We start from the raw sequence: 19,129 nt of genomic DNA on the forward strand, positions 1-19,129 counted from the left end.
TTTTTCGGAAAAGAAAGAGAATTTTGGGTAGAATCATCAGTTTATCATTTGTGCGATTGGTGTGGATCTATTACATTTTCAACTGAATTGTTCTTAAAAGTTAACTTATTTCATAGCAAAAAACAGCATCATGTTTGAACCTCAAAACTCATACCTGCGGAGATGACGTCACTGTTTACGTCACGCCACCATCGTATAAAAAGTAGCACAACAATACCGACCACTTCATTCTAGACGACGCGTTGTCCTCTGGCAAAATGTGTGTGAAAAGGCCAAAGATTCTATTTTTCGTCCTGGGGCTGCTGAGTGTGTGCGGATCCGTCCGCGGCACCGTCACTCCGCTGAGTACATCGGACTGCTGGCCCGGTGCTGGTGTGACTACCTCCCCGCTGAGCGGCAACAGTGTCCCGGGCGTCGTCTTTTCGTCGTTCCCGGGCATCGAGACGGTTCTAAGGACCCAGGCACAGGTGTTGTCCCTACAGGAGACCGGAGATGACGGCGCCACCGTCAGCAGGTACTGCTTCAAGCCGGACGTCCCTGTCACCATGGCTGAGGCAACAGCAGGTTCGCACTCCCGGAGTATTTCTTTATTGAATATCAAAACCTGAGATGCAATGGGTTCTATGGGCTGAGCTCTCTGTCAGAACCAGTATGTTGTTTGTGTTTTTTAAAATCTTCAGTGGCTCACACTTTGAACTGATGTTTTTCCTATATTCTTGAGGAAGTTATCTTGCACTTGCTGATATTTTTCCTCGGCAAAAAATGTGAACGCCGTGCCACGAACTGACTGCATACGACTGAACTAACAAGTAAAGCACTTGTCCTTTTTTTAACGTCTAAGACTTAAACTAGACATAGCAGTCGATTTTATGAAAATGTTTCTACGTTTTTAACTGTTCTGTGAAGGCCTTTCGACGTACCAGACGGCGTCGATGCTACCCTATCCGCTTCCCGGGTACACTCCACCACCGGCTACTGCGCATGTCCCGCTCATAATGATGGACGTGGAAAACGGACAGCTGGTCGGAGCGGACGTTTTCACCGGTCAGACCATGTCGGAGTATACGTCACTTCCTGTTACTGATGTCAGGTGATTATGGTTCGATATTACATGACGAGAGGTCATTGGCTTGAATTTTATATAACTGAGGCCTTGCAAAGTAAAGGGGCGTACTCAGAGGTCTCGTTCGCACCCATCCTCCTCGAAAGCACCAGTTTTCTGTTCTTTACCTGATCAATCTTAAACGCTAATGTCGTTAGTAAAAGGTCTTCTGTCCGGCAGTCAAGATAGATGAGAATACTTACTCTTCGTGTTATTTGACAAATATCGTGGTGTCCATTAAACCGGAAAAATGAATGAATGAATGAATGAATGAATGAAAGAAAGAATAGATGGATGATTGAATGAATAGATAAAAGCTTAGTCTCTTTCAGTCCACCACAGCCCAATACGAGTACTATGATAATTTTTCAGATTTACGTACCACGTGACTCCAACATCGACTTCTTTCTCAGCCCTCGGTACTTACGTCATCGGCAATGCAACCTTCAACGTCCGTGCCCTTAGGACAAGGGACGGAAAGGTAGTCCACATCTGTTTTGTCCTTCATCATCATAAACATTAGTAGAAAGCAAAGACAACTTCGATTGACCGACTCAAATACATTATCATTAAATTCTACCAAATGACTATTCAAAACTTACTTGATATTGCATATATAGTAGTACGCCCTAACAAAGCAGGTGGATGATTTTCGTATGGGATATTGCTTTCTTCGCCTTTTTGTTAATATGTTAAGAAAGTGACACTTTGTTGACAAATTGTCGAAACAATTCCGTACCTGTAGGATCTTCATCTCTTGTAGTTCTACTCACAAAAATCACAAAATAATGGGAAGTGAAGTTGCTGTCTTTATCAGCCTATCACTGTGATTAAACTATTCCCATGTTGCCGCCACGACAGTTCTCCGTGACGGGTACGTCCCCCTCCCCGCTACCGTTCCGTGACATCGAGCGGCAGTTCTACATCCCCGCGCCGCAGGGCGTGTACGGGGAGACCGTGGGCAGGGTGGGGCTGGAGGACACGGTGTTCCAGGCCCCCACCCTGTCCGTCTGTACGGACGACTGGGGCGTCCAGGCCGGGCTGCAGATATCTGGGACCGTGAGTCTGCCGACATTTGCGGGTACGTGGGGTGATTGCCATTTTGTAGGTAGTAGTGCGGCGAGTTATAGACAAGCTAGAAACTGCTGGTAGTTTGTGACGGACGAAAAAATTATTGGCGGATTTTGAAAACCTTGCAATGTAGTACAGTCTATGATAATCCCACGACTGAAATGTTATGAATACTCATATTGCCCATAGTTCCATTTCTAGGGCAACTTACAATATTGAAGTAACAAATCTGTATCTCACATGTCGCCAGGTTTACCATCCTACAGTGATGTCGTCGTCAGACTGACTGATGGAAGATACCATTTGTCCACGGGTGTGATAGTGGACAATCAGTCTCTGCAGGGTCTAGTCCACACAGTCACAGGGCAGGACATCCCCTTCCTCTCGGCTATCACCACCCCCGGCTTCGGGGTATTTATGCTACCATTTTCGACTAGTGCCGACCTTACTGCCAGCATGTCTATTCCCGTTGGTATTGCGAAACTTGAAACCCGTCTTAATTCTTCCAAACTTCGACGCTACCTTATGCAAATACGGTAACCAATGATCAGCTAGACCCGCGGTGTCCTACTGTCCACAGGTTGGCCTGTCGTTTGCCGACAACGAGACGAGTCTGGTGGGGACACCATGCCTGGGCTACAGACAGGAGCCGCTAGCCTCGGAGCTGGGCCACACCGTACCCAGGGATCTACACATGGTTCTACGGGCGCAGCTGCCGACGGACTGTGGCGGGGAGCCATTCTGTCAAGTGTCGAAGGTCTACTAGATAATACTCTCTATTTTTCAGAGTCATAGTTTTATCCAAATCATCTTACGGTTTGTTCAAAGTGTACTTGGTCATTCCGTGAGAGATGGTTTGTTATTGAAAATTTTGTTACTCCAGATGCTGCTAGGTGACAACGCCGCCCTTCTGCTGAGAGGAAAGATGTCCGCGGCTTCCATCGCCGTCAGCGGCGGGTTACAGGACGTCAGCGCGGGGCCACTGACCTTCAGCTCCGTGGAACTTTTCATGGAGGTGAGGCGTGAGCTCTAGTCAAGTTCAATAGTAATAATAATGGTATTAACTGTTCTTGGTTATAAATCAGCAGAGCTAAGGTTAGACTGCTATCTACAACCAAATCAGTCTGTTGACAGCCACTCGAAGAGTATGGCAAGTCTACACGGATTTTTTTGTTCAGTTCTGTTGTAGCCGGGGCTTCCTAGCCCTCCTCTTGGCCTCAGCGGCAGCTGCTCTCTCGGTTTCAAAAGTTTGAGTGTACGTCTTTCAAGTTTGAGCAGGATGTAAACCTACTTTTGACCAGAAGCAACATCAAACCCATGCTGTTTCATTCCGTGTTATCCATCTGACGTAGACGTAAAACCTCTTAATTGTCCGGTTCTTCAGTTTTCCCGCGGACTCACAGCCACCTATGGACTTGGTTTCCAAGTCGAGATGCAGTTCCCTGTCCAAGGCGCGGTGGCTCATGGGACGGGCAGCACACAGTACCTGAATGTTGGCGGGAAACTGCGCTGGCTTGTGGGAACTCCGACCATCGGCGGGACTCTGTACATGAGAGGAGTCTGGGAACGAGCTTTTGGCATCGACTTCTTGTCGTTTGGCAACATTAATATGGGGTGAGTGTAAGGTGTCACCATTCTAACGTGTTGCTTTATGAGTTACTAGTACCGTCTCATCCAAGTCAACTAACGGCAGTGTATGTTTCTCCGAAATGTCTCCATCACAAATGAAAGTTTGTGCATGCGCTTTTGAAAGCTAGAATGGTAACATCGTTAACTTCTACGGATATTTCCAAGATAACATACGCGTATGCCTGAGGTTACTTGTCGGAAGAAACAGTGACGTACTCGCAAAGCAACATCATGGCTATGACATAACCTAGACTTGTGCGACTTTGTGACAAATCGTCATATTTTGTAGAGAACACTACGAGCTAACACTGACCGCTCACTTGCCTTTCCTTTCCTGACAGCTTACAGTTTACTGTTGGCGTTCCGTACCCGAGCGGTGGACAGTTCGGCGGCCGGCTACAGCTAGGCTCAAACTGTTTCTCAAGGGCCGATTACTCAGCAAACGTACGCGAAAAGTTTTTATCTTCTAGACTTCTACACTTCACTGCATTCCGTTACTATTTCTTAGATAAGGCCATATCAAGTTGCGCCACACTGACAGTATCTTACAAAATGCTTCTCTGATTGTCTTTCTCCATTTGTACGGCGTCCGACGGCTCCTCTGTTCCAACTGACCAATAGAAGATGCTTACAGATTAATCCCTTGTCTTGCGTTTTCGTCTTTCGATTAGTTTCGAACCTGTCTTATTTGCGAGATGTAGCTAAGACTAAGGTCATGGTTAGTTAAAATGGAAGTTCTGCAGACTTGAGATGGGATGATAGTGACGTAGGTATGATCTCTGTATAGGGAAACTGCTTTGGCGGACAAGTGTACGTCGGACTTAGCAGTCATCCGGATGACAACTACTTCTACGGACGGATTGAGGCAGTCACTCTGCAGAAACTGCTGCGGGTGTTCGGGTCGGACTTCCAGATGCCAGCGTCCATCGGAAACTCTGGCTTTCCAACGGGACTGGAGGTAGGGTTTCCTCTCTGTCGTCTATGTAGACTTTCCCTCTCTGCTGCAGCTTCGCTCGTTGCATCATTTTCCTCTATACGAAACAATATCCTTTCTACTGGAACAGCATGTTAGACACAATTAAGATAAATAGGCAAACACATACTTGCCTACGAGAACACGCACTGTTTTCCTTTCATTACCTTTCCTACATGTTCACATCACCTGTTACCCTGTCCTCCACGCCAGACGTCCGGCGCGGTGCGTGAGGTTGATCTGACGTCCGCCGGAGGTCCGCTCATTCCTGTCGGCCTGACGTTCACGGGCAAGATCAACGTCTTCGGCCTCGCACTGGACTCCGTGCTTAGGATGTCGGCCACATCGGTACGTTCCTCCCCCACTCCTACAAATGGTTGGAAAACGGAACACTGCTAGTCCCAGCCATTCAATTCAAGCATGGCCATTATGTCGCTTCCCAGACGTCTTCTACATTCCGTACAGACTACAGTGATAGAGCAGTTTTCGCTACGATGGTCTATATGATTCGATTTACTTCTCTCTAAGAAACACATAGGGGATAATTTATGTGATAAAGCGTTCGTTTCTGTCTCATTTAAGCTGCTAGGCGCGGTTCAGCTGGACCCTCTCAACCTGGGAAACCTAGTCGTCCTGACCAAGGCTAGAGGTGACAGCACGGCTGGACCCATCATGCACATGGAGACTCGCCTGCTGCCTTCATTTGTCCTGGACGTACGTGTTTGCTTATTTTTTTTGCCAAGTTTGTTTCGTTTCTTTGTTCGCTTGAGACCTTTATTTATCCATTTATTTCCGAAGTTATTCATCTTCCACCAAACACATTAGACATATCAATTGGTAGTCAGCTACGTAACGCAAAGTGTTGATTTCTATTACTAGTAACGTTACATATGAATAGTCACTGTTCATTACATGACATCCCGATCATTCTGGCGCCCGGGCTCTACCGAACTTGGCTTCAAATCTTGCAGCAAGCGTGGTGACTTTTCATGTAATAACTTACAATCCACAACTTACCAGAGATATTGTTGCGTGTTTACCGCAGGTGCACATCCAGGGGTCCTGCCGGCTGTTCGGGGTGGACCATGAGCTGAACCTGAAGCTGTCCGACACGCAGGTCGAGGCGCGGCTACACCAGACCCTGTTCGGCCTGTTCGACACGGAGCTGTACCTGTCCGCACCGTTCGGAGGTGACGTCACCAGCCTGCCCTTCAGGGCAAGGGTCACGTTCAAGACCGGAATCGCTCAGGTATGCCAAATTACATGCTGTCCACACAGGACATGCTGTGGTTGTGCTGATGTTATCTAGCTCTGGAGGAAATGTTATGATTTACTGCCACTTGCTACAAATAGAATTGACAACAAAGGTGATATGTTTTCGTCACAATTTTTGCTCTTGCATAGGACTTTCAATGTGCTTCTTAGTTTTAGTTTTCAATAATGTAATAGTGACCCTCTTGGAGCACAAACGTCGGCTAATTCAGTCTTTCAGTAAAATGAAAATAAGTAACTTATCAGTCTGATATTTCAGCTAGTGGATCAGATTTCAAGGTGGTTAGACACTGCTTTCAACGATGCTCGCGGTGCCCTGCGCAGGGCGCGGGACGACGTGGCTGCCGCCAAACTCGAGTGTCAGCGAGTCCTGGACATCCAGTGCGACAACTGCATGTATGTTAAGTTGTTAACTTATGTAAAATATGGCACAAGCATTTGTTGCCAGAAATATGTCTTTTGTACATGTATAAGCTAATATCGCCAATTCATCGTGTTACCTTTCGCCGATCATGCTGAACATGGACGATCATTTCCCTTGGCTGGTATCATGCGCATGCATGTCCAAGAGACAAGGAGTAACATGTCCAGTTGACTTGTTTTTCTTGGAAAGAAAACGCTTTGTCTTATTTTTATGATATTTGGGCAATATTGATACAGAAGCAGACAAGTGAATCATATCGGTACCCAATTTTTGAGCCGCCGAAAAGCTTTCTTTCCTCTCGAACATAGCGACGATTGGATGATCCTTGTGGTTTTCTTTCTTTCCAAGGATACTGAGATGTCAAGAGGCGGCAAATGACTGTAACGGTTTCTTCGATGACGTCGGTAACTTTATCGTGGACGCCGCCAACACGGTCGGTGATTGGTTCGTGGGGGCGGGTAACACCATCGCGGACGGAGCGGTGGCTGCCTGGAACGAGGTGGAGGACTTTTTCAGCAGCTGGGGGCGCCGACGCAGGCGCACTGCTCTCCAATCAGCTCAAAGGTAACATGAAACTGTATCATCGATTTGGTACCATCACTTGTGAATTTTCGTACGTCACCTTAAAATATAAATACTAGTCAGAGACAGCTTTTGAGTTCACTCACAAAGATAGATGGCACCTCGGGTTCATTTCAAAGGTGGTCCTCTCGTCGAATTTCAATATCTTGTTCACTTTTCGATTGCGATGGAATCATTCAGTAATGCTCTGGCTGCTTCCATCTTTACAGTCATGTCGCAGGACCAAGACAATGTAACGTTATAGGATGAACGTTTCTGGAATTTCAGATCACCGGTCTTGTGAAAGAAAACGGGACAAAATTGTCAAAAAGTGCGCCCAGGCAGTAGAAGCCTTGGCCAAGACAGCTTTCTATCCTATCCATGCATTAACTGTCAGTGTCACTACGAAGGTCCGACCAGACTCGGTTCAACCCGCTCTGTGACGGGCTGGTGGACTACGGGTGCCAGGCGGTGAGCCACCTGTGTCAGGGCTCGTGCATCGCCGTGGAGTTTGTGGCCCAGGGCACCTGCAATACGCTGGACGTCGCCACGGGCACCCTGTACCTGGCGGAGGCCACCAGCGGCTGGGTGGAGCTCGCCGTCAACTGGCTCATGGACATCTTCCAGGTACTACAGAACCGTTAACTCAAGCTTTTTCTATACACTTTTTGGCTTCGAAAAAGGTAGTAGCTAGAGACCGTCGGAGTAATTTGTAATTGCTTTTGGATAGAACGCCATAAAATAGAGGCAAACTTCCATATTTCCCATTCCCCATAGCTACACGAGGTGCACTTCGACACAACGCTGGACGTGAATAGCCTGGACAATACGTACATCCGCACCTACCTGGACCTGACTGTTTTTGGACAGGTAAGATTACACTTAGCATTTCATACTTGTAGTTATCTGTTTTTGGACTGTCATCTTTAACGAAATAATCGGTTTCAACAGGCCTAAAAAACTGCACCAACCTAAATGGATCTTTGCAAGCATGTTCATATATGTTACTACCGTTAAGCGCTTACCAATCGACTTAAACGATGACTCTTGATCTTGCTCTTGCTGTTGAACTATCACCGAGCACTTGTTTAAAAAAAGATATCCATGGCTGAGAAAAAGGTACTTAACTTGAAGATACTCTGTCGTTCCTTATGCCAGCGCGCATCCCTGGATCTTGAGGTGAACTTCTCGGACATCCCGGGCTCTGTTGTCCGGATCGCACAGGCCGCTCTCAACTTCTTTAAGGACCTGTTCAACCTGAGGCGCGTGCACCACGGCACTGGCTACTACCTGTCTCAGGAGTACGCCACCAAGGACAAGATATTCGGTGAGTCCCCATCTCTCTTTCTCTTTCTCGAATGGTGCGGTCGTAATTGTGACCTTACACCATGTCACTGCATGCCGGCCGGATGCAAAAACGATAATAGATTTTGTATAGATGAAGCTGATGTTTGAAATAAAAAAATCACAACTGTCCTTCAAACGTGTCTAACAGTGCTGTTCTTCTCTCACAGAGAGGACCTATGAAGACATGATGGCCAAGAGGCGCCAGCAGCAGAACTGAAGGACGTCGGAGCATTGCAATCAGCGAGTAGATCTATAAATAGTAGAATCCTGAAAGAAATTTGTCAAGTGGCTGCGCCGTAATTGCACTGACGTCAGAGACACGTCACCCTATGACGTAATTGTTCACGTTCGTCCTCACAGCACAGCAATGACACTGATAAATATGTACTTCTGAGTAAATTTTCTCCTTACCCGGTACATTTGACGCAAGATTACATTAAATCGACAACCTCCATCTTTCTGTCCGGTGTGTGACTGCTTTGCTTGGCTTGTTATGTCAGCGTCTTGTTGTTACGTAATGCAATTTATGACGCGAAACAATGCTGTTTACTGTATCTCACGGACGGCCCATCTTGCACTCCTCCTGTATGGTTGCCCAGCATTTGTGGGCAACCATGTCAATAAACAGAAGATAAGAAAAGATGTTAAGCAAGTCTAACAACTGTATCTGTAAGTCACACACTGTAGTTACATGTATTTTGGAAATAATTTACTCCTTTATAGGAATAGCTATATTATCATAAGCAAAACTTGGATTAACACCAATGTAACACTGGACTATAAGCAAACACACAATGGATTCCTGCTGAAGGGTTGATCTTTATACATACTGACGCTGCCAGTTGTTGAAATACAAACAGTGAACGGTAGACGGCGCTACCGGGCATACTCGCTCACAATGTACACGGACTTCGATCAATGGCTCCGAGAATGGGGAGGGCAATGTCTTTCCTGCACACAAAAAGCTTTTTCAATTGCCCTTTTTACCATGTGGTTTTCTATGTTTTCAAACTTATCGAAAAGGAAAAGTTACCGTGGTCTATACATTGACACTAAACAACAAATTCTAAACATGTTCAAATTTCGATGTACAGTAATCCGCGGGCCCGTTATATCCGCCACACTCTCTTGCTTTTAAATGATTTGGCATTCTGACCTTAGAAGTAAATAACGCACGTCGCTTTTACACACAGCATCGCCATGCAATCCTTCACTGTCCAGCCGTTCTATGACAGGTGATCATTAAATGTTGGTGAGATGAAAAGTGTGCTTATGGCCCATGCGGCTGCCCCCATTTCACTATTGTACTGACACAAAGGCTTCATATCTGACATTACAACCGTTTTAAATCTGTCTTGGCAACATTACTCCCCGCCGGGGAATAGACACAAGCAACAATACCAGGAGATATCGGCAAAAATGGCAACAAATCCACAGCTTCAAGATGTGAAGTGCTCAATCATAACTCGCCAATCTCAGCCAGCTCTGGAATCTTGACATCATCTATCGTCATCATTTATGTTAAAGTTTCTTGAACCTGAAGTTATTCTTATTTTAGATGATATAAATGTAGTAAGTCACACCTCTACTCAGCCGTATAATGGCTACTATGGTATTGAATGTGATCTTATTGAAAAAAAAGTTATGAACGGTCCCTCGTAACTGTTTGATCAAAAGACGCAAGGAAGTACTAGTGATACTGATGATGTCAGAGGATTGTAACGTTCATTTTGAAATGCAAATACGGTATTGTTATAGGGCCTGCGTCGTATCCCGCGTTTTTTAAGGTATGTTGTTAAGCTATTGCTTCAGCTAGTGTTTTACTGCAACATTAACGTTACTAGTATTCCAGCGTCATAGACGTGTTCCAATGAATGTTACTCAGCGATTGGCGGATGTTTAATGATCAATGAACAAGACGTTGAGGGAGAGGAAAATAAATATTTGGAGTTCCCGCCACTTTCATTTGTAAGCACTATGACCTCCCTTATTAGGAAGCGCGAACGCGAAGGCGCGCCAACGGGGTGACGTCAGAAGGTCGGAACTGCCCAAGAGGTCGAGCGAGGGGCCTGGAAACCCGAACCCAACGGAACGATTTTCTCGTTCTTTATTCACAGTTCGGGGATTATCGAGTGTTTCAACTGGATCTGAACGATTTTTAATTTTGGAGGAAGTCCACCACTTCGCTGGGGGAGGAGTTGTTTCGTAAGGAGACAGTGAATGGTATTGTCTTCCCCCCCCCCCCCTACGTAGGTTGTGTTGTGCTTTACACATTCTGCCAGTATCAACAGAAGTTGCCGTACACGTCTGACGGCCAGCTCTACCGCGCGTGTGGCGGTCTTTACGTTGGGCCTAAGGCGTCTAAACATCGACAGACTGGTTCAGAGACAGACCAGACAACTGGCCAGGGTTATAAAGGGACAAGCAGGGCGTAAACTGAAGATTCCCTCCGCCGACGGTTGTGTTCCTGTCCCGTCTGCCGTCCCAGCCTACACAGGGCTATATTTAGTCCTCGGTACCAGCAGGCGCTGCATTTAGAACATTCCTGTGGCTTCAGTTGAACAGACTCTCATACGATGAGAACCTGAACTCCAGCACGCCTCGACAGTCCAGACGGCTTTTTCCAGATACACCGTGGGTCTTGGCCGCGAACCCGCCACGCTTTGTTTCTGTGCCCCCCTCCCCCTCCAAATCAAACACACATGGTGAGGCCGTGAGTCAGTCTCCTGCCTACCCCCAGCAGACGGACCGAGGCGACGCCCTGCCCGCAGGATCCCAGCAGCTCTCTGCTGCCAACATGAAGCCAAGCTCCTACATGTTTCGAGACCAAATCCAGATTCTTTCGGGCTGGTTCAAGGGCTGGAATGAGAGCGAACAGACGGTGGCCCTGCTCTCCCTTCTGAAGAGAGTCTCGGGCGTCCAAGCCAAGTTTCTTGTCTTGTGCTTAGAGCAGAGCTTTGCCGATTCTTCCGACATCCAAGTCTTACAAGAACAAGCCAACAACCCAGGTAAGAACTTGACATTTTACTGAATCATGAGCAATATTCGTTGAATGGACAATGTTTTTGTTTCGTTAGTTCACAGCCAAGTGACTTGTGGGGTGTGCTAGTGTTCGACGTTGGTGTTCCTGTCTCCTAATCCTGACCTCACCGATGCCGGGTCATCCTGCCGGGGGTCGCCAGGGTGTGGTGCTGGAATGGTGTTGTGTCTGCATTTAGCCGCCTTCCCTTCCTACACCAACTTCCTCAGTGTGTATTTGTCACTTGATTACTCTTGTTATGGCTGATTAAGAAAACAGTCCAAGTTGTAAAAGCTGGACACCTCTGCATCACTTCACACCTAGGTGTAACCATATGATTGACCCTCCCTATAACACCCTTCCATAAACTATGGGATTCTGTGTGAATAGGGACTTCATTTGTCTATGCAAACACCAGTTCATACAAAAGACACTTTTCCTGTATACAGAAACTAACCCTACACCAATCCTGCAGCCAGAATTGAAAGATAAGGCCTTTACTGCACTGAGAGATTTCGGGTGATCAACTTGTGCACAAGGAACAAAATTGGTTTTATTCCACATATGGCCCAGCTCCAAGGTGGAACTGTAAGACTAAACTGCATTATGGCTATGTTTTCAGTAATAGCCAGCTGGGGACTGTATTAGCCAGTACTACCTACGTATAAACATCACTACTCAACTGGAAAAGTATGTTGGCATCTACCACAAATATATCATCGCTAGGTGTTGTCTGTCTAAATTGTGCTAGGCCAGGATGCTTCATTTTGTTGAAATATGTGAAGAGAGGCCAAATATCATGCCCATCTCCATTCCAGCACCACATGAGGTGGGACCATGCCAAATTTTCTATTTGCATTTTACAGAAACTCCCTGACACGCTTGTGATACCGGATAATCCAATTTCATCCAGTCTCCTAATTGTGCTGGGTGGATATAATCTAATTTTTGATGGGAAAGTCATAAGTCAACGACCTGCTAAAAGTAGGGAAAATAGGGTTCCAATTCTAGCACACATTTAGCTGACAGACTGTCATTTTGACCTAAACCTGTAGATCTTCCAGGCAGGCAGAGTGTAACCAATTATACACCCTCCATCTGTACACCATTATACAATGATATGGATTAAATATGTTTATTGGTTAAGAAGTCAATGGGCATTTTCAGACAGAGTGACTTCCTGCTATGTGAATACATAAGATGCGTTACATGCTCAGAAATACAGACAACCCTGCTTAGCCCAACTGGCTGGTTCCCCAAGGGCCTGTGTTATGAATGGCCCCACATTCCAGTGCTGCTGCCCTCTGGGCCTTCTGGTTTCCCATTCATACCTTGGGTGAACTACTCACCTTTATCTCACACTGGAATGGAACACCAGCGCCACTTATCATGCAGCTTATATGCAACAATATCTCTGGTTATAAAAATAATCCTTCCCTTGTCCTTGAAATGGCCTTGTAGCGGAATAAATTTCCTCTGGACCTTGGTCCAATCCGTGATGATTTGACATTGATAACAATAACACAGTGGTATGGGACGGAATGTAAATGAAGCACTGTCTCAAGTTGTCTTCACACTTCCGAATTCCATGAAGGTCTGTCCTGTTTTGCTTTTAGATAAGTCCATTGTTGATGCCAATGTAATATTGTATTCTTTGAAATTGGAAATTTTGCTGACTCAGGTTATAACACAGCTGTTCAAAGCCCACCAACGTCAAATGCTTTTGGCTGTATTTTGTAGCCTTCTGAGTGAGAGTCGGTTTTGTAATATCTAACTTGATTTTTAAGTTGCTAACCCCCGCATGAGGCCCTTCAAAAATGAAGTATGGCCATGCCAGGGAATGACAGGGATAAGACATGACATGCTAAAGTGTAATCCCGTGTGTGGTTCCATTGTTGTTACTGTCAGTTAAAGGGGGCAGACAAGTCTTGCTTGTCCCTGGGTCAGGAAATCCTGCTTCAGTCTCCTCAGGCACATTATCTAGCCAGACCTGTCTTTCTGCTGTTCTTATTTCAATTTGTAGGTCTGTCTGTTGTTGGTGGCTTTTAGACCTTACTAGCATCTTGAAGCGATCTCTTACTAATGGATTGGATGTATCAGGTTTTTACATGCTTTTACCAACACTGCCTTGTGTTGCCTGCCTACCAAGTGGTCATTTTTTCGCCAGTCTTGCCTCTGGGCCTTTCACTCTGGCAGCCCCAAATGTTAGAGCACTTGGTTTCCGCAAATTAGCGATTGTGTATGCAGTTGGCAGAAAGAGTTACCAGCATCTGCCGGAGCTGTCAATATCACTGTAACAATGTTTCTTTCATGCTGCTCAGTTTCAGTCTCCAGGTTTTATTGTATAACATTCCGGTGAAGTGGAAGATGGAAACCCTGACCAGCAGCGTGCCCCAGGTGTTGGCAGGGCATACCATATGCATGTGTAATTGTTTTCTCAGATTTCTATGCTGGTCTGCTGGCATTCCCCTCACAGGAAATGCACACTTGTGCAGCAGATATGAATGTAAACGAAGAAGGCCATGCATGGAGACCTAGCCATTCAGCATTTCCCAGGCCAGTCCAAACACAAGTCCTGGTCACCTGTCTAATTTTACACTACTGTCAGGGAAGACTTTGTATCTCCTAAGTCTGTGAAAATAAGAAGGAGCAGTGATCCCTTTTCATATTTGAAGATGTTATCAGAGGCCTGCTTTGTTTCTCTTTGAGCAGCAAACTTGCCAGCTCAAGTGGTATTTTGTTTGGCTATCAGCATGGTAGAACCCAAGCATTGATATGGTTATGAAGGACTTATCCATATGGACATGATCCTCAGGTTGTGTTACAAGAACTGCTGCACACATGTTTAAACAAAGCTGCCAAACTACATCTTCAAACGATAATATTAAGTCTCAAATTCACAGGCATGCTATGGTTGAGATGCTGCCTAACGTTATTGAATGACATGTTGTTTATTTTACAGTTGATATGGTTCAGGATTTCGCGCAATTAAGAGGCTTTCAGAAATTAGGTACCAAAGTAAACATTTGCTGGAAAGCAAAGGTAGAATATTTTCCTGAACCAATCCTTTCCCGTAGGGATATGAAATTATTATCACACTAGCGTAAGGTCAGTATGTAGGTTTCACAGTATTTCAATTCTGATGCCTTAGATCTATATTGTATGTCTGGGAATGGGGAAAGAAAGGAAGGAAAATCAGAATATGTAACATTGTGTGATTGCCTGATTGGTTAAATTCTGCAGTAATCTCTAATTGTGAATAAAGCTGTATTCAAATGAATGTTGATAATGCTGCCATTTATGTCCATATGTCAAGGTCTGAACAGTGAAAGGGTTCAGACAAAATGACACCCCAGCATTAGGGTGCCTTGTAATGCATATCTTTTGAAGTGGGTGCACTTCAGTGCATTCCAGCTCCCTTCTAAAACACCCCACTGACAGCACATTTGTTTATATGTTGGCCAAGAGGAATTTCTGTCCCTCTCTGTGTTGTAAGAAGGGTGGGACCTAAGATTCCTTTGATCTTTCCTTCTGCCAGAATTTTTTTCAAGATTTTGCACAGACATCTCATACATTATCCTCCTCAGATTCCAAGGCTGACTATTTCTAAGTTCGACTTCTTGATTTTTTTATAGTTGCACAAAGACCTAATCTGATTGGCAGTGTTAAGTTTTCAATTTCCATGATTGGTTTTCAGAAATTGCTGTTACAATTTAGCAAAGCTTATAAACAAAGGTTGAATTCTGTGTTTGATGAACCATTACATTAGTCATCCTTGTTTTTCTCGACTGCATATAAAAGAGCTAAGTAATCTTTCTTGGTCCAGATGGGAGGATTTCTTCGACCTTACCAGTTCAGAAATTTGATATGTTCTGAGAAGAAAGACTGATTAAGACTTAAATGCTACTACATGTTGCACATCATGCTCATTGCTTGACCATTTTCTTCCGATTCCCAAATTGCTCACCACTCTGAGTTTGTGCCACCAGTGTTACATGTTTATCTCTGGCATGGGGGTGTCAGATGTTGGAGGGGCATGATGTGGACTTTTCATTATATCCACAAACATCACAGCTGCTGGAGTACCCCTGGAAATGTCTACAATGTCTAAAATTGGCCACCGGTTCAGACTGCTGAAAACAACACTCTACCCACTCCAGCATGGTCTTTGTATATATCAACAACTCCCGACATCTACTTGTTACATTCAATATTAGGGATAAGAAAACCAAACCCGTCGAACCTAGCTGTACCTCGCTTAGGGGATGTATACAGCAGCGCTATAATGAGTATGCCAATTACACTGTCCTTTTTAATGACAGGACAATTGGACTTTGAGGGAGGAATAAAATTGTATACCCAGATTACTAGGATAGACAGAGAATTGTAAAATGATGCCATCAGGATATACGTATGTACAATGTACGTGTACAAACATTTTCAACTGCATTAGAATTATGACCATGAAATGCACCCTACAAGATTTATGACTTCATACTGTCTGTTTATCTGCTGAATTTGCAGCGTGGTAAGTGTAGCTAAGCCCTTCTCATAACGGAATCAAAGGCTATATTTGTATGAATATTTCAGCCTCACTGCTGTGTCCAAGGAGAGATTGATCGTGTTGGTGCTCTCTAATTATGAAGCAGGCATTTGGGTGGCTGATTACATCAAGCCGTATAAGGACAGCGCTTTTGGAGACAATTTTGCCTACTGCTACCACTTCTCTGTAGATAAGATGCACAGTCAAGAATCAGTGCAGGAAATAAACAAATTATACATGTTACTCCTTGCTGACTTAAGCTCTGCTAGTTGTTGGGGTCAGGAATGGAAATCCCCAAGGGTTATATATAGCAGGGAAGCCTGGTGCAGAATGGTAATTGAGACCAAAGTCAGCCCTGTTGCACAGTAATACCACCCTGGAGGTGCATCAGGTTGGTTTCTTTAGGGGATCAATGAGAGGAAAAGATATCTTCCAATTACTAGGATGCACAGTGAGGCAATGTGATTTTCATGAGTGCTCTGATAAAGATGGAATAGATGCTGAGAAATCACCAGGCAATAGTTGAAATGCAAGCCTGCCACCAGTAGATTTATAGGGATTTCTATTGACATAAAAAGGTAGTAAAAAAAGATAGCATTGTATCACTTTGACTTTGTCTGCATTTTATAGACATGTCTTTCTGCGAGTGGGGTCTCATTAGATAACAATTATAACTTTAAGCCTAAGGAAAAATATTTATTTGTAATTAGGTCTAACTATGGTATTAAATAGTGCTGATATTTCTTACTGCTATTAGAACAACAACGTTACAATAATCATCCCCAAGGATAAAAGATATTCCATTATTTTTCTTGAATATAAAAATGGTAGAGTGATAAATTGACTTGAGGTAACAAGTATGAATAGGAAGGAGATTATTCAGTAGATAGGTAATATCATGCTCTGTAAGTTATGTTCCTATAAATCCCCCGTGGGTAGAAGTGCCCTGCAGAAGAGCCCGTATCCTGCAGTAATTGGACGATCTTTAGCTGGCATCTTTAATAACTCCTCCATCATGCCTCCCCAGGTTTGGTCGGGCTAAAAATATCTCTCACGACTCCTTGACGTCAATTACGCGTGATGTGGTATTGAAATGTAAGCGGGCAGGAAGGAGCTATGTCTGATGTGGGGTAGGGGTGCCCATGGCCTGTTAGTTGTGGTTCACTACCCTACATCACCTTCAAGTTTGAGGGATTGGTCAGTCTTTGCCAGACCTTCTTCTGAATGGGTCATTTTTCCAACCTGCAAACCAGTGGCCTATGAATCTTAAATGACAATTTGATATCCATTGATAACTGCCTCACATGTTTTGACCTATTTCTTGTCCTTTCAAAGTTTCTTCTTGACCAAAAATTTTCCTTGGTATAACTGATTGTGCCCAGTGATATTTAGTGGTAAATAATGGGCACACTTGAGCCTATATTGGCTACTGTTTACTTGTTCTGTGGGTAATCCATTATATCCAGGTAGTAAATCTTCCTGTCAAACCTATGGGCAGCAGCCCAGGTCCATTACAGAAATGTGCTTGACTGGTAGGGCTCTGCTTAGCTGTGTCCTGAGACAATTTTGAAAGGTTGGATGTGGTTTACATCAATCTTGGTCTCAGTGTCTGTACAAAATGTCATATTTCTATATCATATCCTTTTTGAAAAAAAAACAATTATGTACATGCACCTGTGTTGTTTTAAAATAATCTCAGATAACCTGCCTATCCTTTTGCTTTTCCCCCTCCTGCGTCCTGGCCTGTTATTTTGTTGTATCTAGGACATCCGTAAGTTGTGTGTTGGCACTATTGGCTGGTTGTGCTCTACGGGTAGTGCATACCAATATAAAAACAACTGCATGATCTGGTGGCTGTGTGTGCATGATAGATGAGACTACACTCTGATTGGGAAAGGCTGGTATTGGAATTGCAGGTGAAGGATAGATATTGGAAGGGAGAAGTATAGGGAGTTGTCCTGTTGCGTGCAGAGTAGTTTTGTATCTTTGTAGACTAATTGCACATGTAAGATTAGTATAGATATTGGTGCGTATTTATGGTTTTATTGTGTACAGTTTGAACAGTCTCAGCCAATATTTAGTTTCATTTTGTGCATAGATATACATGTATATACATTTGTATAACTTACTAGTTCTTCAAAATCGACATTTTTCTTCATACAGCTGATGGCACCCCTTGTGTAGATAATTTTACCAACCGCTAACTTTAACAGCATTAACAGCACTTTCTTCACCATTTGTAACACAGCATCAAACAGCTTTAGTGTGCTTGTTGATGCCAAGGCTTATTTCAGAGGCTTATTACAAAGGCTTGTTACAACGGACACGAAGATTTAACAAAAATATTTAGTTCATGGATTCATATAGGGCCATTTCCAACGAAAGTATCCTCATCCTCGTATTGATATGGTCAAAATAAACAGCTGAATCCTTCTGGCTGACAGACTGTTTTTTTTATCCATACCATATTCTGAATTCTGTGGAAGGGATGAAGTAATAAATCATCTTTATCAAAGTAAAAGTGCTTGTGATGAAAAGATTTCAATCAGATTATTTAGGGATGAGACCAGTAACAGCAGGATGTTTGACGACCAGATATTCTATGTTGTGCCACAAATATCAGATCCTAATATATAACTTGTATCCTTGTATGTGCGTTATCATACCAGGATTTCTAGCCAGGCTGCATTTTACCCAAGAGATGATCATACTGCTGAAAAGATGATTTTTATTAATTTCAAGTCAAGAGACACCAGGAAACCCCAAGCAGATGTGGGAAGGGGTCCAAGGGGACAATAATTACCTTTACAGTGTATATTGGTTTAGTTTCCTGTTTGGAATTGTAGGCGCTGGAAAAAAAGCACTACAAAGCTGGGCATGATACTGTGAATGCATTTAAGTTTACATGGTTTTTATTTTGCGCTAAGGCGAAAATGGAGTGTTTGCGGTGGGTTTAAGTTTGTGGCAGCGCTATAGTCACATATTGCTACAATATTGGACAAAAATGTTCGCGGTGGTTTTAAGTTCGCCATGAACATAAAACCACCGCGAACATTTCTGCATTTACAGTATTTCCTCTCCACTTCTGCTTGAAGATGCTTGAATACTGGTGCCAGGTGGACATCACCGTCCAAATGATTGGATAGGTAATTATGGGAAGGGAACTTTCCCAGCAATTAGGAGATTTC

General features: G+C 44.2%; 2 protein-coding genes across 3 annotated transcripts in view; both read left to right on the forward strand.

Annotated features, from left to right (window-relative positions):
- Positions 1 to 205: 205 nt before the first annotated feature.
- LOC136433461 (uncharacterized) lies at positions 206 to 8,835 on the forward strand. The gene is made up of 19 exons (XM_066425697.1): positions 206 to 564; positions 907 to 1,090; positions 1,475 to 1,583; positions 1,964 to 2,183; positions 2,424 to 2,584; positions 2,754 to 2,930; positions 3,057 to 3,188; positions 3,558 to 3,787; positions 4,144 to 4,246; positions 4,590 to 4,760; positions 4,989 to 5,123; positions 5,358 to 5,489; positions 5,821 to 6,024; positions 6,307 to 6,443; positions 6,820 to 7,035; positions 7,443 to 7,659; positions 7,810 to 7,902; positions 8,191 to 8,359; positions 8,547 to 8,835. Exons 1-19 carry the CDS (start codon positions 258 to 260, stop codon positions 8,594 to 8,596), a joined length of 3,147 nt encoding a protein of 1,048 aa, XP_066281794.1. The 5' UTR covers positions 206 to 257; the 3' UTR covers positions 8,597 to 8,835.
- Positions 8,836 to 10,404: 1,569 nt separating this feature from the next.
- Positions 10,405 to 19,129, forward strand: part of LOC136433465 (protein Smaug homolog 1-like) — a 44,440-nt gene continuing 35,715 nt past the window's right edge. The window contains exon 1 of one of the 2 annotated variants that reach the window (XM_066425701.1): positions 10,405 to 11,387. In XM_066425701.1, the coding sequence (XP_066281798.1) occupies positions 11,177 to 11,387 (211 nt within the window). In that variant the 5' untranslated portion in view covers positions 10,405 to 11,176. The remainder of the gene's footprint in view (positions 11,388 to 19,129) is intronic. The other variant, XM_066425700.1, reaches the window with a different exon arrangement.

This window comes from Branchiostoma lanceolatum, chromosome 4, assembly GCF_035083965.1.
Source record: "Branchiostoma lanceolatum isolate klBraLanc5 chromosome 4, klBraLanc5.hap2, whole genome shotgun sequence".
Taxonomy (NCBI): Eukaryota; Metazoa; Chordata; class Leptocardii; order Amphioxiformes; family Branchiostomatidae; genus Branchiostoma; species Branchiostoma lanceolatum.